Below are 23,116 nucleotides of genomic sequence, written 5' to 3'. Positions count from 1 at the left end.
ATAGCCATCAGAGATCACTAGGGTTGGCTGGGTGGCGTCTGATTTTTTGTATACATATTTGATAAATTTGGATATTTCATAGAAGTGAAAATCCAAAGTGTTATGTTAAATTTAACCCCCCCCCCCCCTCCCCCATTCTCTCCCCAAGATTATAAATTTTCAGAAATATTATAGTTTAAATTAAAAAAAATTAAAGTTGGGGGCTATGCATACCTATATTCGCACCTGGTTGGGCTAGATTTACCATTTGAAGACGTCTGATTGATATATCCGAATTTTTAGTTGTCACCTATATATCATATCAGCAGTGATATGTCAAATGATAATATTCTGACATGTTTACACCTAGCAATTCTCTATGGGTAAAATTTGAAAATATTATGAATCCTTTAATTAATCTTTAATATAGCATTTATGAAATGTATGACGCGGATCCCATATGCTACACTTATAGCATTTATACTCTGCATAATCGGAGTTGGGTTGTTTTGCGGAACAATGTGGGAAGCAGTATCAATAACTTTGATTCAGATGGAAACAAATTTTCACATTAAATTAACCACGTAAGAATTTTTTTGTGTTTTGTATACATTTAATAACTAAATGCACATAATTTATTGTTTACTTAGTTTTTTTTTTAATTTTACTTTTGTTGGCTAAATTATAAAAATTTAATAAAATATTTTATAAAAAATATTGATTTCAGGCAAGCTTATAATAAACCCATTCTAGTTTCATTGATAAAACATTTTTTCCTTGGATTCTTTTTTCCTGCATCATTAAAAGATAGCTATAATATACAGAATTATGCAGTTAACTATGTTCTCATCAAATTGACAGATAATCAGACCCATTGGCAGATTGTTTAGCTGGCATGGGGGTGGAGTTTAAATTAAAAAATATTTCAAATATCTTTTTATCAAAATAATAATTAGTAAAATTTAAAACATATAAAATCTAACCTTCAATAGAAAGAACAAGAGTTTTTAATTTTGGGAATAATAATTATACTAAGTTTGTCATGCTCAGAATAAAGCTTTGAAGGCCAATCCATGGGCTGGATTAGTGGTAATTCCATCAATAAAATATAAACCCCTGCTTCAAAATTTTCGGGCCGTATTTTAAATTTTTTAAATATACCTGGGCCGGGCCAGGCCTAAAAAAAATTTTTTTAAACATATCCGGGCCGGGCCTAAAAAATTTTTTTTAAAATATATCCGGGCTGGGCCTAAGATTGTTAAACCCGGGCCGGGCCTTAATATTTTTTATAAAAATTTTTACATTATGAGTTAATAGTTATAAGATTATATTATATTATAGTTATGATTAATATAATATTGGGTGATGGTTAACACTACCTAACAACCCACAGATCGATCTAATTATTAATTTCCTGCAAATATATTCTAAGTATTAATATATTTTTTTATAATTCATATCTAAATTTTTACAACATATTTTACCAAAACAATCAAATAAAGGAATAATTTAAATAAGCCCCAATATTCAAGTATTATTAATATATTTTTTTATAATTCATATCTAAATATTTAGAATATATTTTACCAAAACAATCAAATAAAGGAATATCACTTCTTAAAGTTTGTAATACCTTTCAAAGCGAAAAGGAGAAATAAAATTGATTTTACTTAATATAAAGCATTTTTTAATTGAAAAATTTGTTTTACACAAGTATCATTTTATTTCTCTTTTTCTCTGTCCCAAATTCAAGCAATTACATATGTAGTCAGGGACAGATCGCAAAATGACGAAAAACTATATAAAAGATTATATTAAATTACAAGAGGCTCAGGAAGTAAAATGAAATACCATCGACCAGTCAAATTACGACTGTTGTTAAACAAACTGAATCGTTTTATGAACAATGGGGCGATGGTAATTCTGGTAATATGTCAATACCCGATGATGAATATTATAATTACATAAAAAATAGATAAAACATTTAAGGTGGATAATTTGTTAGAGTGGTGGGCGGCTCATCAAAGCTAATTTCCAATTTTAGCAAAATTGGCAATTCCTGCTTTAAGTGCAAGCTGTGAGCGGAATTTTTCCACTACTGGGAGAATTCTTGAAGAAATATATAATACAATTATCTTTTGTTAAAAATTTATATTATAAAATAAATTATATTAATAATAAATTATATTAATATTGTGCAATTAGATTATATTTTCAAAATACTATTTATTATACATGCATTTTTTTAAATAGCGATTTATTTTTATTTTATAAATTAAATAGTAAATTAAATACAATATATTATATTCTCAAAATATTTTCCATTTTTATAAATTAAATATTAGTTTTATTTTTTTTTAAATGTAATATAAAATATAGTATATGACAAATATTATTACCATTTTTATGAATATTATTTTATTTTTATAAATGCAATATAAAATATAGTATATGCTCAAAATATCCATTTTTATAAATAACAGTTTTATAATTTTTATAAATTCAATATAATATTCTCATAATATTAGCTTTTTACATGTATTTTTTAAATAATAAGCGATAATACTCGCTGAAAAATATGGTAAAATACCTCATAGGTGAATTTTTCTATATACCTGGTCGAATATAATTTTAAAAAATTCCGAGCTGGGCCTAAATTTTTAAATCCGGGCCGGGCCGTAAAAAATTTTTTTAAAAAATATCCGGGCCGAGCCTTAAATTTTTAAATCCGGGCCGGGCCATAAAAATTTTTTTTAAAAAATATCCGGGCCGGGCCTAAAAAATTTAAAACCGGGCCGTGCAAATGGTACCTCTGCAAGTCTCTGATTTCCCTATTCATCTTTTTTTGCCTAATTGAATATCACAATTATAAATAAATTAAGTAATGTTTTAAAACAATTAGGAAGTGAGAAATATTTACTATTCATATTATATTATGAAATAAATGGAATAAAATGTAGGGACATCATTAAAATATCCTAGTTATTGAATTAAATTTATTACATATAAATAGAAGGTAAAATAAATAATTTGAGTTTAAGATTTATTCCCTATAGGCTTTTTTAGATTTGGGCAACAAGCCAGACCTAGTAGAGACCTGCAAACTTGAAATTTTACACACAAATTTATTTTAGATCTACACCCATTGCAAGACAGTCCATATTTTAAAAAGAGCTTAAAGAGAGCAAATATCAAACTTAAAATATTTATTTTAATATTAAACACTAATTTAAACATACAGCAATAACTTTGATAATTTAATAAAATTTATAAATTTTATTTTATTTGCTATAAAATATGATATAAAAATAAATTATTTTTCACCTGATTTTTTAAAAAATTTTATAATTGTAATATTCAATCTAGCAAAAAAGTAAGAATAGGAAGGAAATATAAAAAATATTTTTTGGGCCATTAGCCAGGCATAAATTTTATTGATGTTACCACCAGTTCACAGGCTGTCTAAATGACCCTACAAGCTCTTGTACCTAGATCTAAAAAAATTGCCATAGCAAGTTTTGGCTAGAATATTTTTGCACATCCTAGTTTAGAATAAGAATTAGGTAATATTTATGCAAGGTATTGCAGTAAAATGTGTGATAAATGACTGAATTAGGAAATACAAGAATTTTGCAATGCCTGATTTCATTAAATCTTGTTTTTTAAAATAATACTTAAGATGGAGTTACAAATTATATATAATTTTATAATCATTAAAATTCTACATTGGAAAATATTTTTTAAAAATTTAAAATATCCAAATATTTTCTTACTGGTAAAAATAAAATATTAACATTGTTGAGGGATTTTTTATGGGTGTTGATATTCGCTAGGAATGTTTATTACCTTCATATTTAACTATTTAAAAAAATTGATAGTCATTTTTGTTTTTTTAATTTTATTAAAATTTTTATTATTTTTATAAATAAAAAATATAATATATAATAAAAATATGTATTGTGTTGGTATTAAGATAAAACAATTCATTGAGTATATCTAGTATGATGTCCTGGTGCAATATGTAAGCAAACCATCCCATACAGATATGATTATTTAGGACACTATATTATAAAATAAACATTTTTTAAAATTTTATATACAAACTATTATAAAAAGATACCTCATATTTTTAGCGTATTCCTGTGCTTATTAATAGAATTTCCTGAGGCGATATGCCCTGTCACTGTCATGGGATCTACTATCATTATTATAGTGTTGTGCAGATTTGATGTAAACAATTTCCATATTTTTTAATTTATTTGCAAATTAAATTATTTGAGTTGCAAAATATTGTTACAATAACATATTTATATATTCTTATCAATTTTTACAAGTTAAATAATTTTATATACAAACGAATTAAAAATTATGGGAATATTTTCAATTGAATCTGCACAACACTGTATTTGATTAATGGTCTTCCTTAATTGTGTGGTAAAAGAAGGATGGTATGTCCATGGGAATGTAAATAAGAAATATATATCTATCAGTCATTTCATTCTTTTTTATTACTATGGCTAACCACCAAAAATCGTCATAAATATATGTGATCGGTCTTTTATTTAGGACCATGATCTGGACCGGTCTTTTTTCTAAACATATGTTTATGACGATTTTCGGTTTCTAGCCACAGTACTAAAAAAATGATTACTGAGAAGATATATATTTCTTTTTTACACCCACATGAAACGATCACCTCATTTTTTACCTTATAATTTACATATAATAATAACGATAGTAGATCCACAACAATGATAGGATATAACTACAAAATATAGATTCAGGAAATTTTATTAATAACGCAAAATGCAATACGATAAAGATAAGAAATATTTTTTTATAATAGTTTGTATATAAAATTTTAGAATATGTGTATTTTATAATATAGTTTCCTAATACTAATCATATCTGTATGGGCTGCCTGCTTACATATCGTCTCAGGACATCAAATTGGTTTTACTGAATTTTTTTTATTTTAATACCAATACAAAACATATTTTTATAATATTATATTATATATTTTTTTATTAAACAGGTAAATATAAAGGTAATAAACATTACTAACTAATATCAACACATAAAAATATCCCTTCTCAACGTTTTAATATTTAGATTTTTATCGGAAATAAGAACACTTGAAATTAAAAAATATTTTCCAATTTAGAAAAGGGAAAACGATATATAAATTATAACTCTATCTTAAGCTTTTTTTTTTAAAAAAACAAGATTTAACGAAATCATGCATTGTGTGATTTTCGACTTTGAAAGTATATATCTTTGGATCTGGTTGAGCTGCTATAAAATTTTGATTTTACTAAATCACAACATAAATAACTATCATGCCACGTTCATTTTAGAGATGGTCGTCCAAAAATCTCGTTATTTGGTCGATTTGATGTAATGACCCATTTGTTAAGGATCGAATTAGATTTTATTATATTTCGGTCATGGTAATTTTAATTCGGCTGTAATTTTTAAAATCATGATGAAATAGCAACATTTATGCTTATAGGCGCTGACTTTATGGGGGCAGCTGGGCTTGTACTTAATATTCTAAAAAATAGTTAATATTGACCCATTAATATTTGTAACTTCAAATTTTCTTTATCAACCCTCAAATCAATTGGTTTTTTGGCGATAGATTCAAAAGATTATTCGGTATTACTCTAAAGAAATAAATTACTTTGCTTGAAACTACACTTGCATTGACTTCTCAGCCAAATTCAATAATTTACTCCTGCCTTCGTCTAATCTTTCTCTCAACAACGTAATATTTGTTCTTATTGTCACCAACACATTAGGAATAGCAGACAATAAAACTTTTCATTTAATCAATTGTCTTGTTAAAAAGGGCTAATTTTCGTTCTAAATTGTTTAGCGATGAAAATAATTTAATCAATAAATAAATAATTTAAAATGGATCACTACATAACAATATGTACTTGCACTTTTATTCCTCCTGTTCTTGATTAAAATGGGTTCCATTTCCTAGATAATTTTTGGAGAGTGTGGTCCCAGTTCCTAGACTTCTAATTACTGTTCCAAACTCTAGTTTTACCTCCGCCAAAGGATCTCAATAGAGATTTATCGTTCCAATCTTCCTTTTATTCTATTTATTTAGTCCCTTTTCTATTGCATCTTTTTAGTTATTTAATTTCTTATATTATCATATTTTATTTAAAATGATATTTCAAAAAATAGCCCCCACCACCCCTCCCTAAAAATTTAAACAGCCTAATTAGATAATGTATTTATGAGAAGCCATTTTTTCTGACGAAAGAGAATATTATAAATGATATAATTAAAGTATCTCAAGCGCTAGAAGGGGAAATTATTTTCATATCTGAAAAATTCATTTTCTAAAATAAATATAAAGTTAATACTTTGTTTATTCAGGCACTTGTCTAATTTGGTTAAAAATTTTGGTCCAAATGAGCGCCAAAATTAAACAAGTTTTACTGCGAAATATATATTTGGTTGTTTAAAGTTCTCGAAATTATTCGTAGCTTTACTAATCTACTTTACAGAAACTTAGAAAAAGATACTTGACGTGACAGAGATAATGTTCATCCTGCAAATCAAATTATTATAATAAATTTTGAGATTAATCCCGGCTTTACATACATTAATATTTAAATTGTTTATAAAGTTTTTAGCTATCTCATAAATGGCGAATATACTCTTTTAAATAAGTCGAATATAACGTAAAATACTACTCAAAACATATAAATTCAAATTATTTAACGGATAATTTTTGGGCTATCAATTTTATATAAATATAATATATATTCTCATTAAATATCAATCTTGAATTTACAATTTTTCGTTGAATAACAATAGTTATATGTTTTGAGTTGGTAGGAATAGTAATATTATATAGGTCATCAAATTTCTCTTTTTTTTCTTTCTAAAAATTTTTATCATACAAAGGGATATTATGTTATAAAAAGATAGGAAATTGTTCAATATTTTATAAAAAAAATATATTTAGTTGCAGAATATATCTGAAATTATTTCATATTCAATTCACGAATATTACCCAACGTCATTAAGACTTGACCACCAAATTTCAAACTTAAATTTTCAAAATACAATTTTTATAACCTAATCAATTTTGGTAACCTAAAAGTAATTGGTTTGTTGATACCTAAAAAAAATGTAACACGTTTCAAAAATATTCGGTCAGCTTCAATTTTGTCATGTTTTTGTATATTTAAAAAAAAATATTACCATTTTAAAATGACAAACGTCTTGACATAACCTTTACTGAAAATCAATGGGCTATGATTAAAGGTGAGATAAAAATACAACTTCCAATAACCAAAGATTCTCTCAAGAAAAAAAAATGAAAATACTCGGAATTTTATATTTGTAAATTAATGTTAAAACCTAATTAGTTCTATGTCTCAAAGAATATTGGTTATAATTGAATTGAATATAAAAATGACGCGACTTAATTTTATTGAGGAAGTTTGAACCCTACTTTTGTGTCTTTTGTTTTGACAATATTAATTTACCCAGTTTTATTGGGTCTTTGACTTGAAATCTAAAGGTGACGAGTATGGTCATAATGACAGAAACATATTGATATTGTCCCGGTTTTTCAATGTATTGGTGGCATTAAAAGTTTCTTCTTTCTTTTTACCTTTAATATTAATCGAATATGGAACAACTGAATAAAGTGGACGAAAGAATTTAGTATTAATAAAATTAAAATAGATGCCAGTGGGCATAGATTGAATTTCTGATGAATAATGAAATCTTCGTGGTATTGATGCAATAATATTTTTTGTTATAGTTTGATGGAACTAGCGGGTAGATGCAAGAAAAATCCCATGCTAGGAAATTGCCATATTCCCAAGGTAATCTAATGATCCGTCATTTCTTCTTTATCTGGATACCTTTCGGTGGGCTTTGTTATGGAAAGTATTCCATCAAAGTTTAAAGCTTGCCTTATAAGCAAGTTGCATAGAGTGTGCCAGGGACCAAGGCCACGTTTACGCAAGATTTTTTTTGACTGACAGCTACAATTTTATGGCATTCCTAAATGTCTACATTCTAGCATCTAAAACCTATTCATAAATTTTTATTTTCTTCGGTCACAGGCATGGAACTTTTAAAACATCTGATTCGAATATCAAAACAGCCTTTACACTAGTAAAAGACTCAGCAATGAATCATCATTCTTAAGTTAAGAAAGAGAAAACTTAAATCATATCAACATTAAAATAAAATCAATCCGTAAGAAAATCGATAATTTAAATAAAATTGCCACTAAGCTTGGCAGTTTCAACTTTAGCTGCGACTCCATTCGACATGACCACGTATCAGAAACTCCTTGAAAAACATGATATTACCAATACTATGTGATCTATCATTTAGAAAGGAGATTTCTTCATTTAAAAAAATGCAGCCCACAAGGTATAATACCCATCTATTTTGAAGACTTAACATCTCCAATAGTATCTGGTGATATCTTACCACTTCGCCCGATATTTTGGTCCAAACTAATTTCCTTCATTAAGCCCAATAAGACATCGGATAAATCGCCATTGTAACAGTCTTTTGAAGATTTATCGCCAAAAGAATCTGGACCTGGATTGCTGGTTATGCTTCTATTCTTCTTGCTTCCACGTAGCTATGATATAAAAATTGGTTGCGAGGCAGCGGCTCATGCTGCTCGAATATTTCTCCAATATAATCCTTTGAATGCACATCTAATTAAAATCGAACTTTTCCAATGCCTACAATACACTATAGGAGATATTTTCTCGCCAAATTTACCAGGAGGCAAACTATTATATTTACAGTCAGCACTTCCAAGATCCTTTTTTCTTCTATAATTTGGGGACCAAATTGTATCATCAGCTGAAGGTATATCGAGATCTTGATTGTACTTAAAAATAAAAATTAACTGCTAGCTTGATCTCCAGGGCCTAGCCAGGAATTTTCACTTAGGGGGGCCAAGTGCTTACTTGAGAGGGCCACTATTTTTTTTAAATCAAACAAATAATTACGCATTCATAGAAATTTTTTCCTATTTTTATTAAAAATTTAATAACAAAATAATACTATAATATGAATATACAAAACAAAATAATACTATAATATGCATATACAAAACAAAATATTACTATAATAGAATACGGCGATTTTTATTTTTAAATTTTAATATAAATGAACTAAAAGATAAATTCTGCGTTATTCTTTTTTCATACGCCATTAATACTAAATTTTGTTTACGTTTATCCTTCATAGACTCTCTACTGCTCGATAAAACTCTCTTTAATGTAGAGAACGAGGCCTCACAAGAAGCCGTTTATCGCTGCTGAGTAGCCTATATATAATTCTTTAAATGCATGATTATATTTTTTTTATACATAATATGTAAGATATTTTCAAAATTATGATTTTCTTTAGCTTCCGAAGCTAGCAATCCTTTTGCTATCTTCATTTCATGATGCAGTGTTTCCATATTTAAGTTTAACAGGGATTTTAATGGGGCCATTTTATCTGATAAAAAATAATCAGGGTCAAGGGGGGGGCAATGTATTAAAAGATTAAAAAAGATTAAAATCATCTTCTGTAAATCGGTCTAATCAGTTTCTGAAATTTCTGATGTAGTATTACTAGTAGTTTGTAGAGGTGATGTTGCTTGACATTTGTTTAACTTTAACTTAAAATAAGAGTTAATAACTGATTGTTTCTTCATAATTTTAAAATAAACGCTGTAAAATAAAATAACTGGTTATATATTATAATATAAATGTGATACCTATAGAGAATGTTATACACAACAAAAACAAATGAAAAAAAAATGAATGAATGATAATTTAATATTGGGTAAAAATAAAAATAAAACTGGATAGAAAAAAATTTACAAACTAGACATGTTTGTAGAATAAATATTCAAAATTTATTTTAAAAATATAAAAATAATCTTCTAAATAGACATGTTATATTAAAAATATAAAAATAATCAATTCTAAAAAAAAATTTCAAATTTGGGGGGCCAGAAAAATTTTTGGGGGCCAAAGATTTTTTTCCCGTGGCTACGGCCCTGTTGATCTCCAAAGTGAATTATGGTATAGTTAGTAGATCACCTGAAGAGATCGCAAACGCGTGCTATAATAAAAATGGAAGGGGCCTCAATTAGTCTAAATCTAAACACGAACCAAGTCAAATTCCTCTCATTACAATCGGACGTGCATAATAATAGTTTTAAGAATATCATAACAGATGAACTCCCCACCTCGGTTCTCCTATCGGTGGTACGGGAGCTAACAAGCAAATTTTTAATATAACCTTATCCTTTTAAAAACTGAGGAACTCTTGCTCCTTTTCGTCTCACAAGGCTTATTTCTTAATTAAATAAAAAGTTTCTTCGACATCCACAAAAATTCTCTATGCCTTAAGATCCGCTGCTATCTTCAAATTTATCAGAGAATTCAAATCATACGAGTTAAGAATAAAAGAAATAATAGATAAGATTGCCAATCTTCGTGTTAATAACCTCTCATTTCAAGCCACACCATCCACTACCAATGGAATCTTACGTTATTGTTAGGACTTAGGAAATATATCTATAATATTAAAAGCTTACTTTTTAAAAATAATCTGTTCTTCAATTCGGTGAACTATATTAGTGTACTTTAAAAAGTTAGACTTGATAAAATATTTTGATTATTGAACGCTTTTCTTAGTATATTTTTTTAAATCGTAAAAAGGATTTAATGTTCCGTTTATAAAACGTTTTTAGCATTTTCGGGTCCCAAAAATCTTATCATTTTCAATATTTCTAATTTTTAACTTTGTTAATTTCTGGTTGCTTGCGCCGAATGTTATGCGCGAAATACACCTGTGACTTGTTTTGTAAATAAGCAATTAAAAGTTTAAATTTTATTATCATTGTTACCTATCAAAATTCATACTTAAATGATTTTAAATTCGAACATAAATAGTTATACGTGTTTATTGAAGTTACGGTAGCATTTTACCCATTAATTTTAATTAAATTATTTTCTAATTACATAATTTACTTAAATTAAACGAGAAGCAACTTAACCTCATAATTTTTATAATTATTTAATACCTTTTATCTTCTTGTTAAATATTAAAAATACTTTTCCAATGTCTCTCATTAAATTGGTCCAAAAAGTTTAATCTACGTTTTATATTCTTATAATATGATTTATTAAATTTCGAAATAAATTATCATTACCTTTTTGTCACGCAAGTAAAAAAAAAGAGTTTCTGTAAGATTTTTTTAAGATATTTTATAATTATACGTTATTTTATGATTTTATAATCTTTTGATATCGCTACCGCATATATAAATGAAAATTTCATTATTCTTCTAATATGACACAATGATATATATAACATAAAAAAGAAAGTCAAATTTTTTATCTATCTACTTAAGAAATTCAACTAATTATGGCAGATGGAGTGGACACATTATTATTATTCTCAATTTTAACATTTCTCCATTATGCACTCAAGCATATGTAATATATAATACATTTTTGAAAAAAAATTGATAAAGCATTATATTATATTATACAAATATAGATACAGTTGTCCCCTTATCTTTTCTAACCAATAATTTAAAGAAAAAATTATTTGCCTTATTGACCACCTCCTTAATTTATTTAAAAATGATTCATACCAAAATTTGCGATATTTTTATTTAGTAAAATAAAGTTTTTTAAAATAGTATATACTATATAGATAATTGGTAAACATCAGATTATGCCATTTATTAAGTATAGCCACTATTTAAAAAAAATTGAAAAATCACAATATATATACGAATATTAATTTTCAATATTTATATACTATACATTCAAATTTATATATTCGATTATACTTATACCCTTTTCTTAAAATTTTTAAACCTATTAACGTCTATATATTATTTCCCTTTTCAAATGTACTTTTTGTTTTATCGATTTTTTTTAATACAATGTGTAAAATTTTTAAGGTAAAAAAAACAAGACATTAAATACAATCCAAATATTTAAGCTATTTTGGGGTTTTTTTTTTAAATCAGACTTGTAAAGATATCCATCATTTTCAGATCCGTATGCGTTTTTTAAAATAAACTACATAGCCCAGATCATTTTGTAAAAAAACAATTATCTAGCCTGTAATTTTTTTTTTATTTAAGCTCACCCCGTAATTTAAAAATTTGATCCTTATTCGGGCCTGTCAGAATTTTAAAATATCCTCATTCGAATTAATTTTGTTTATATTTTTTAAATATTTTTTTAAAGATAAACAGGGGAAGTAAAGCAAGGTTGGGTTGAGCCGTCCCTAACATTATTAAACTATAGCCCCAATCCCCCATCAAAAAAAGTATTTTCCCCATATCTTAAATCTTTGTTTGATTATAGAATGAATTATTAAAAAAATAAGAAAAGTTAAATAATCAGATGGGAAATTTAATAAATTGAATAAAATAAATAGAAAAACATTGAATTATCAGTTATTGCTTATTAACCTTAGAGTGCATAACATAAAAATAGAGAATAAAATAATTACTTTGAGTTTAAGATGTATTTTCTAATTCCGTTTATAAAAAGTTGGGCCACGGGTCGGGCCTGGACCTAAAAAAAGTTACCGGGATTCAGACAGGCATTTTTCTTAAAATCGGAATAGTATATTTATTGCGATTTCAGCGGATGCCACTTTTAACCATATATCTATGCATTTCTGCTTAAAATTTTTTTTTTAAATTCCGCTCTGCCCAGGTTTATAACTTTATTTATTTTTAAAATATTCGGCCCGGACCATGCTTTAGTACGGGCTTACCAGGGGACGATTTTTATTAAAATACTTTCAAGTGGTATTTAAAATTTTATATTTCGGAGTATATACAATATTTTTCGGAATTCCCCGACTCTATACATTCATTAATAGGAATTTACACAACATATTTATTTTAGAGGTAAAGAATGAAATTAAAGTCATATAGTTTAATAAAATTTTAGGAATGTGACAATTTTGGAGATTAAATTAGTTTTAACGATTTTCAATTAGAATTTAATTTTTAATTAAACAATTAAAAAATTTTATTATTGCAATTCCATGACATACCAATGTTTTGATACAAATATTTCATTTTCAATTATTTTAATAATTTGAAACATATAGAATTATTTTAATAATGCATTAAAAAACTATTTTTATAAAAATTATTTCATTAAATTATATTTTAATATTTTTCGATTAAGGCACAGTTAGATCAGTATTACTAATTGACAGTTGGAAATAATTCATGATGTGTTTTTTCGTTGCTTTTTTTTCTTTCTTGTTTACATCCCTAATATTAACTGATTAAACCATTTACTCTGTAATAAAATTATAAGTTACAAATAATTAATCTACGATAAAGTTTAATTTTTTAATAAAAATTAGATATATTTATATGTAAGTCATCAATAAATAATTTAAATATAACATAAGACCCAAAAAATTGACAGAATCAGAATCATATGGTTTAAAATTTGTAAATAATTTATATATCTGCATCAGGTGAAAAATCTGGAATTGCATGTCTAATTTATTTTAAGAAATGCCTAATTATAAAAAATTAACAATATTTTTTTCATATATACAAGTTTGGATCATATCCGCACTGCATTTATAGTTGTTGCATCTACGATGGGAACAATATCGATCCTTTTGTTAATCGTTGGATTCCTGGCAACTGGTGCCACCCGAGAAACCATATACAGAGGCAATAAATCCAGGATAAGTGGCAGAGTTTCTATCATATTTGTAAATCTTACTATATTCATAATATCAGTAATAAAGAGGTTATATTTATTTACATTAAACATTCAAGGTTAAATATTATAAGTGGGGGAGATGGGGCTAGTTAAACTATGGAGCTTGTCAAACCATTTGATTCGATTTCAAAATTTAATAAAATACTATGATATTTATATTTTGTCCTATCATAAATTTTATTAATACAAAAAATATTTTGAAATAATTAGCTATTCAATTTAAAAAAAATAAATATACAATTTAATTTTTATTGCAAAGTTTTTGAGAAAGTTTTACAAACATTGTGGTGTTTAATCACGATTAGTAATGCTAGTGCCAGTGGGGCTTGCTAACCTAGGGTGCAATCACTAATACATTATAATATAATTAAATTTATATTTTATCTTTGGTTATTTCGTGGATTATTTAAATCGAATTTCAAAGATATTATAAAAAAAATAATCTTGTATTTTATGTCATGAATGTTTATAAAATTATCAATATGTTATAATTTATATTTATATTTGAACTGAATTATATTATATATTTAAAATATTAAAATGATTCTATATCAATCTTAAGAAAGTAGAAATGGCAATTTTGTCCATTACAAAGTAGGAACAATGGTTTTAAGAAATCTTATAAAGTGGTTTAACTTATCACGATTGGAAAACTATAGTTTTAATGGTCCATTGATATTATAAAATACAAGATATAAAAAGGCAGAGATGTTATTGGCACTTTTTTAAAGCTGATTTGCATAGCCTCAGTTTTCCCCCAATACTATAAATCATTTATTATCAAATGGGGTTATAATATTGTTTAAAATTTATATTCTTATAAATATTATTACTATGTTAACCATCTGAAATATTAAGATTAACTCGAAGAGTATTCTATATAATATTGTAAAATATCATTATATCATATTTTATAGGGTACATCTTTATTATTTGACCAATTTTCCAAAATTAAATTCTATTTAAATTATGTGAAGTTTATTTAATATATAAAATAATTTCAGAAATTCTCGGGTTAGGCAATTTCTCAAATTTTTAAGCTTAAAATTAGGCAAGTTTATATATTTTTTGTCTTCATAAAAATTATACGGGCCAAGCCTTGTACAAAAATATTTTACGGGCCAGTAAAGGAAAACTTGAACAAAATTATTTTAAGGGCCTGGCAGAAAATGCCTTCACGACTATTTTTATAAAAAAATTGGTTTCATTTTGTGGTATTTGTCTCAAATAAATAATAATTTTAAAATCTCAACATTTGCATTTTGTCGAATCTTGTTTTTGATTTATACAGGGTTTCGAAATAAAACTAATTTGATATAAATCATGATTTTTTAATATTTTAATTAAACGTAATAATTACAAAATTCACCACTTACAAATAATTAATCACGACATTTTATTACAAATTTCTTTTAAAATTTTGGCAAATAAGCGAAAATTATTTAGTAGTCTTTTCATATCCTTAAAATTTATTATAATATTTAAAAAAATTTTATCAATTTATTTGATATTATATTTGTCAGTAACAAGCAATACTTAAATGTATAACTAGTATTTTTTCTTAAACTTAAATTTTAACAATAACATGAAATAATATAAGATTTTATCATTAAAATATTTAAAATATAAAATCTAATTTTTCAGCCTATTAAAGTCAAAGCCTATTTTTAAATTTGGATTGGACTGTGCCAAAGGATTCTTTCTATAGAAGCTAAAGAAGCTGATACTCCAAAGAGTTAATTGAAGATTATAATTATTTCTGTATTATCACCAACGATCTAAACCACTCAAGATTCAAGTCATAATTTAATACATAAGGCGAAAACTTTTATTAAACGTTTCTGATATTTGTTATTAGTTATTTACCAGGGATTCCAGTTATTGTTTGACACAATCTAATATGTTCGATGTTTTTTTTGCAATACATCAATAGATTTTATGAATGAAATTAAATTAGTATCTTGAAAATCCTTTGAGGCTGATATTTAGAACTTTTTGGTAGATTATTGCCAATATTTTTTTAGATATCTTCACAAATTTTACATATTGACCATTAGCTATGTTGACATACTATTTGTTAGTCTGTCAACCCACACTAGGATTTAGAGCGTAAAATGATTATTTTTAAAATATTTAATATTTGTTAATTTACACTTTTTACTTCTAAATCATCATGTGAAGTACATCTATTGGTTAGAATTTTTAAAATTAAAATTTATATTTGCAGTATTCCTCATCTTCAAGTATTGTGCAGATTTGATGAAAAAGATTTCCATATTTCTAAATTATCTGAAAATATAATTATTGAAGGTAATAAAGCACATTTAAAAAAATGTATAAAAATTTTATTCATAAATCTCCAACTTTAAAGCTTTCATCATATAAAATTAATCCTATTTTTAAAAAAAATCTGATTTAAATCAAAAAAATAAATATACCCTTCTTTAATTTAAATATTTCTAGTCTTATTCTCCTTATCCTTTGTTTAATGGGAGGGAGGAGGTTAGACTTAGAGATTAACCATTTTTATGGCTAAGAAAAATCGTAAATTTGCATTGTTCCGGGTTAGCGCAGATGTCTGATAAGATAACATTTATTCATTAAGTAAGTCTTTCAATTTAAAATGTTAAATATAAACACTCAAAAGTTTATGTTGGTGACGTATGTACTAAGCTTGGTCTGGCTCCTGGTTCTTTGCTTGATGACCATCCTATGTTTTACCTTGGGAATGTTTGCGGGAAATTGTTATGCTAATCGCAAAGAAAGCACAGGGGTTTGCCTTACATTAGACCCTTACAGTAATTTTTAGAATTTTTCTTTCTTTTACATTCATCTTTAGTGTAATTTGGACTGTATTTATTTTAAACTAAGAAAATAAATCGTAATTTTTAACTATAAAATTATGTTTTAAATCAAGAAAAGGATAATTAATTATAATTTGCTAAGTATTACCGGTAAAAAACACCCCCCTAGATTTTAATTTTCTAAACGCTTCAAATTTCTTAAATTTTAAACTTAAGCAAAAACATTTTTTAAAAGCCACCTATCATTTAACTATGGCATCTTAATAAAAAAACTGCGACTAATAAATTATGAATTTGAAATATTTTGAAAATCATAATTACACTATAAATAATTGAATTTTTAAAAAAAATTCCTAGAAAAATATGAGATTATTATAAATCCTTATATTGTCAAATAACTTTAATTACTTTAACACTATTATTAAAATGAAAATAAATACTGCATAAAATTTTTAAAAATAAATATGCAAGACGAATAAGTTTTAGAAAAATTTAATATATTTAAGAAGATAATTATATCTGACATTGATACTAGTAAAATTATTATTCCTCATTATTTTGTCAAAATTTTTTTTTATTTATAATAAATTAAAAATATATTTAAAATTAAATTTTATTTTAGTAAAGTATAATTTACTCATTTATATTTATATCGAATTATCTTTTATAATTACAACCTTTGTTAAAAGATTTTTACAAAGATATCATATTTAATACGTTTTAGAAGTTTTCTTAGGTGGAAAATACGACACCAGATTCAATGTTCAATGCGGACAATCGTTTTTACAATTTTGCAAATATGTAATAATATGAGAATATATTTATATATTTTGAATAATATATTTATATCATAAACATAAATATTTGAATTTAGACCCAAGATAGTCTCTCACTATACATAATTGCATACGTGTCAACATTACTAATAGTTATAGGACTGGTTAGTTAAATTAAATATTTTATCCAATTTTTTGTTTTTCATATAGCATAATCCGCTTATAACAATTTTCCGTATTCCATTATAAAGCGGGATACGTTATTATTATCAAAATTATTTAAACAAGTGAAAGATTCCCATATTTAGGGTGTTTACATTTTAATGCGAGAGTTTTGACATTTTAAGCACCTTGTTTATTTAAATGTATACTTTTTGGTGGGGTAAGGTTGCTTATCTTCCTATAACTTATGGAAAGATAGGGGTTGATGATCAAATTCTTTTTTTTTGCCCGAGCTTAGTCCGATTTAAAATTAAAATTTATTTTTGAACTGGGTCTTATTAATGTTAGACTCAATCATCCTAATTTTTTTAAGTCTGACTTCGAGTTGACTTTTAGAGTGCCGAATATTTTTTTAAAGAGGAATATTTGTTTCTTTAATTTTCTGCCACTGATAGGAAATTTCTCCGCAGCTTTTTAGAGGGCTCTGATTTTTATTAGAATGCCATTAAATGACTTTGGCAAGATAATCATTGATTTATAGCTATGTAAAAAAAATGTAACATAATTTTTATGTTTTTTGTTTGTTTTAACGATTCTAGATTCACTATTTGATGTGTCTTTCTGCAAATTATGCTCATATAAAAGATTATAAAAAGATGATGGAATATGAGGAAGCTAAATATCTGGAAGAACAAGAAATGAATAGTATTGTTAAAAGCCGATTTTAAAATATTTTTATATCAAAATAATTTTTTTTTAAATATTATATTTTATAAAATGAATGTACACTTAGTTTAGAAAAAAAGGGTGTAGACTTAATCAGCATTTCATTCCATATTATTTGTAAAATCATTATTTTATATCCTTTTTTAATATTTTTTAGACTGTATTTTTACAAATTTCGTATACAAACTTTATTTATATAAATGATGTCATGTTCAAATAAATTTTTTATTCATTCATTATTTATTATCAGAGTTTGAAATAATATCCACCAAATTTATCAAATAAATTATTTTAAAATTCGAGCAAATTTTTGCTCGAAAATTTTTATATAGCAGGCACATAGAGCAAATTATTTAGCAGTGTTGTTAAAATAGCGCGCTACTTTTTTCAGTAGCGGTAGCTATAGCGCGCTACTTTTTTAAAAAAATAGCGATAGCGGTAGCTCGCTACTAATTTAGAAAGTAGAGAAGTAGCGCGCTACTTCGCTACTTTTAATTTTACATAATAAATACATCTAAAAATTATTAAAATATATTTTTTATAAAATCTAAAATTATAATCCTTTTATTTAATTTAATTTTGAAATTTATATTTAAAAATATACATTTATATATTAGATATAAACAGTTGTTAAATAGCAATCTGTATTTAACTTATATTTCGCGCATTCATTAAATTATATATTTTTGGAATTCATTTATTGGTATGTCCTTGCTTTTATCTTATTTTATATTTCATTTTACATTTTATATTAAGCATTATAAATCTTATGTGTGAGATTGTTGAAGATATTGATATTTCTTTGGAAAATGAGCAAAATATAGATGATCCTTTCCATAAATTCAAGAAATACTTTAACCTTGAAGAAAAAATTAATACTGGGTATCGGTTTCGGTTGCAAGATGTGCCGCAAAATTATCTCTTCAAATCATACGAGCAACTTTAATTTGAAAAAACATTTAAAGGTAATATATTAAACAAATTTAATATCAATGTGTAGGCTAATCTTTAATTTTAAAAATAAATTAAAATCAAAAACCAATCATTTTATTTATATATTCATAAATTTTATCTAAATTATTTAAAACATTTTAAAATAGTTATTTCAATCATTTTTATGTACTTATCTCCTACATAATTTTTATTCTAAGTATTTTATAATTTTAGACTGTGCACACTTCATATAAAGAGATTGAAAAATATCTCAAAAGTTTTGGGGTAATGGAAGAAGATAAACCCACTTCCAAATCAAATTTAATACAAACAAAATTAACCAATTTGGATTCATCAACACCTGGTGTATCCCAAAAATTGGCTGACAGTCATTATGAACTTTATAATAGATACAGTTCAACCATTATCCTTGGTGGAAAATGATTCTTTTATAAAGATGATAAACACTTTTTCTCCACGGACCAAGATATTTTGCCGGCAGACATTGATGGCAAGAAATTTGGAGAGCTTTAAGGAAATGAAAGAATCTTTGATATTAAATCTATCAGATGTCTCCTACGTCTGTACAACGGCAGATTGCTGGACTCACAATAGAAGGTAAAAATGTTTATTTTCTGATTTATAATATGTCATATTTTTAGAGCTTATTTAGGAGTAACTGCACATTAGATTGATCCTAAAAATCTTAAACGAAAATCTGTAGCGTTAGCTCTAAAGAGAATAATTGGCTGTCAGACTTATGACATTCTAGCCAATATTATTGCAGAAATCCATAGGTCTTACAAAATTCAAAACAAGGTTTGTAAGATGATTACGGATAATGGGTCTAATTTCCTGAAGGCCTTCAGGTTTTAAATTTATTATAATTTTTTTATAATATGATATAAATAATATAGAATATTTGGGGAAGATAATAATAATAACAATACTAGTAATATTCCTGACAAAAATATTGAAGATGGAAAACAAGAAGAGGAAGATGAAATGGAGTTTGAGATAATTGATGTTCATGACATCCTTGGTTTTAAATTATTTTATTTTTAATATTTCACCACTATAAAATAAAAATTATAATATTTAGGATCTTCAATAAAGTCTTCTATGTTATCTAGCCATCATCGATGTTCCTGCCACAACCTAAATTTAGTTGCAACAGTGGATGCTGAAGAAGCATTATTAAATGAGGATTTTAAAAGAGTATCAAGATCTACATTTTCTAAATGCCAAGCTCTTTAGAATAAACAAAATAAGCCATCAAAGACGTCTGATATTTTCAAAAAAAAATTAGGACGTTATTTATTGACACCAAATACTACAAGATGGAATAGTGTTTACAATGCTATGAAACTTTTAGCATTGTTTCTAGATGAGAAAAAAATGGAAATGAATTATATATTGGATCAAATGGGAATACAGTATTTTAATGTGGAAGAGCATACTTTTATTAAAGAATATACTGAAGTATTTTTAATTAACCTCTAGATGCTTTTTTTAAATCTAAAAATACTAATTTAAATATTTTTGATGATTTTTTTCATATAAAAAGTTTGTTTATTAAATTTAATACTGCGTTGCCCTCAAGTGCTAGTGCTGAACGATTATTTAGTATGGCAAAGCTTATACTTTCTAATCGTCGCTCTAGACTTGGGGATGACAGTACCGAAATGTTATTATTATTAAAGTGCAATAATAAATAAATTATATATATATATGTAACAAATTATAGTCATGTTTTTATATCAATATTTTATTTGTGGAAATAAAGTTACGTAAAAAAAAATATTTAAAAAAAAAATCAAAGTAGCTAATAGCTCGCTACTCATTTGAAAACGATAGCGGTAGCGATAGCGCGCTACTTTTTTTATAAAATAGCGGTAGCAATAGCGCGCTACTTTTTTTATAAAATAGCGGTAGCGATAGCGCGCTACTTTTTTTATAAAATAGCGGTAGCGATAGCGCGCTATTTTTAAAAGTAGCGTTTAACAACACTGTTATTTAGATTCCTAGTAGTATAATAAAACCTGCATATATAATAATTGTAACAAACCTATAGACACCCTCCCCTCCTCTATCCCACCTCTTTTTAATCTAGTGAAATATAAAATTGTTCAATTATAAAATATATATTGATGCTAACTATGTATTTCTTGTCTAAAAGGGTACACCACCATTCCTGAGATTTTAACGAGGCAGTCCCCCCCCCCTCCATAGGACCCTGTTTACACAAATTTAATTTCTGTTATCTAAAAGAATTTTATTTTGATATAATTAAAATTTAAAGGTTATAATTGAAAAATATAAAGATGATTTCTAATTTTTTATAATATATAACTAACTACAATAAATTCACATCCAATTAGGTTTGGTTCTTAGTGGGATCCGATCCGACACGATTTAACAGTTGAGCGATTTTGAAAATCTTTTAAAGAGATCAGTTTTACTTTATTAAAATCAATAAATCTTCGATTATTAATCATGAATAAAATTAATAATAATAAAGAAAATCTTATCTCAAGAACAGATTTTAAAAATCGATCATCTGTTAAATTGTGTTGGATCCCTTTATCAAACCAGGCTAAGTATAACTTTTTTAAAATAAAATTATTATAATCGTTTTTTATACCTTTATAAAATATTAAAATATTAGGAAGTATCTCGTACTTGTCATCTAATGTAAAAAAAATATTTTTTAAAATCACAGATTAGCTAAGAATAATAAAACGAGTCAATTCATTATGTTTAATGTGTCAGGAATGCAATCTTGAATGAGATTCTTTCCGATCCTAATACTATTCATATCAAATAGTAGTTAGTCACAACTATTTGTTAAGTGATAATTTCCTATTTTTTTGATTTGCTAGAAATTAAAAAAAATCGGATTTATATTCATTTCTTGACCATTTCTCATCCTATTTGTTTGCTCATTTATATTGGCCAGTTCGATTGCCTCATTCCAACATGCCCCGTAAATTAAACTTGAACTCCCTTTGCTGGGCAGCTTTGTATAATATCCTAATATTTTCATCATTTTTTATAAATTTATAACGTGAATATTTTTTTAAACTTAATTATTAATCATTTATGATGTTCATAAAAATACGAAAGTTGCGAAACGAATTAAAATTTTAGGCTTCAAAAGACAAAAGAGCTTGGATTTAAGTTATCGGTTCTACTCCAATATTCGTCAAAATTTATTTAGAATCTTATCTTAGCCCCCCCCCCTCCCTCATTGTTCTTTTCAAAAGATATTGAAAATTAATTAGATATATGCTTTTTATTTTTTGTAATGTAATAAAATATAGTCATATTTAACCAGTTAGCAGGGGCCTCACTAGCCTTTAAAATCTCAGGTGGCTCAAAAAATATTTTAAAACTTCTCAAAATTACCTGTTTTTATCCAATATCTAAAATTACTTCTTTTTAGCTAACATTTTTTAATACCTTTATCTTTTTACTAACATTATCCAAAATTACATATAATAAAAAAATTTTTAATTTTTCAGAGAGGGGGGGGGGGGGTTGAGACGCTAGCTTAGCGTATTGTTTCTAATCGTTCTCTTATAAAATCGACATATTAAAATCACTTTTTAGAACTTGAATTGAATTAATAACACCCTCATTTACAATGAATGTATTATAGTATATTGTTTGGCATGAATATGTGTTTACTGATAGAATGCCTACCCCAAACTACCTTTAAAAGGATAGTATAAAATTATCCAGTAGTTTCTTTTGGAAAACAATATCTATGATTGATTTAGATAATTATTAGCAATATCATTGTATTTAAATACGTCTATAATAAAAGTAAAAAATTATACTACAATACATTTGCCTTATTTTATCTAAATATTTAATAGATAATCCCCTAATAAATTTATCCTACCCTTAGTCTGTCTATAGATATGCATTGGGCGGGTTT

General features: G+C 25.8%; 1 protein-coding gene and 1 long non-coding RNA gene across 2 annotated transcripts; both read left to right on the top strand.

The window, feature by feature from the left end:
* The first annotated feature begins 260 nt into the window (after positions 1 to 260).
* Positions 261 to 18,369, top strand: LOC135929565 (neuronal membrane glycoprotein M6-a-like). The gene is made up of 7 exons (XM_065466209.1): positions 261 to 362; positions 410 to 563; positions 13,602 to 13,761; positions 16,420 to 16,570; positions 17,301 to 17,377; positions 17,451 to 17,516; positions 18,114 to 18,369. Exons 1-7 carry the CDS (start codon positions 359 to 361, stop codon positions 18,240 to 18,242), a joined length of 741 nt encoding a protein of 246 aa, XP_065322281.1. The 5' UTR covers positions 261 to 358; the 3' UTR covers positions 18,243 to 18,369.
* A 658-nt stretch (positions 18,370 to 19,027) lies between these two features.
* On the top strand, positions 19,028 to 20,470 carry LOC135929996 (uncharacterized). Its single transcript, XR_010572698.1, has 4 exons — positions 19,028 to 19,205; positions 19,408 to 19,791; positions 19,836 to 20,042; positions 20,091 to 20,470. It is a non-coding gene; the product is annotated as an uncharacterized LOC135929996 (long non-coding RNA).
* Positions 20,471 to 23,116: the final 2,646 nt, after the last annotated feature.

The sequence above is a fragment of the Gordionus sp. m RMFG-2023 genome, chromosome 5, assembly GCF_954871325.1.
Source record: "Gordionus sp. m RMFG-2023 chromosome 5, tfGorSpeb1-WG-v2, whole genome shotgun sequence".
In the NCBI taxonomy this organism is placed as follows: Eukaryota; Metazoa; Nematomorpha; class Gordioida; order Chordodea; family Parachordodidae; genus Gordionus; species Gordionus sp. m RMFG-2023.
This window is presented reverse-complemented; position numbering and strand designations above follow the sequence as displayed.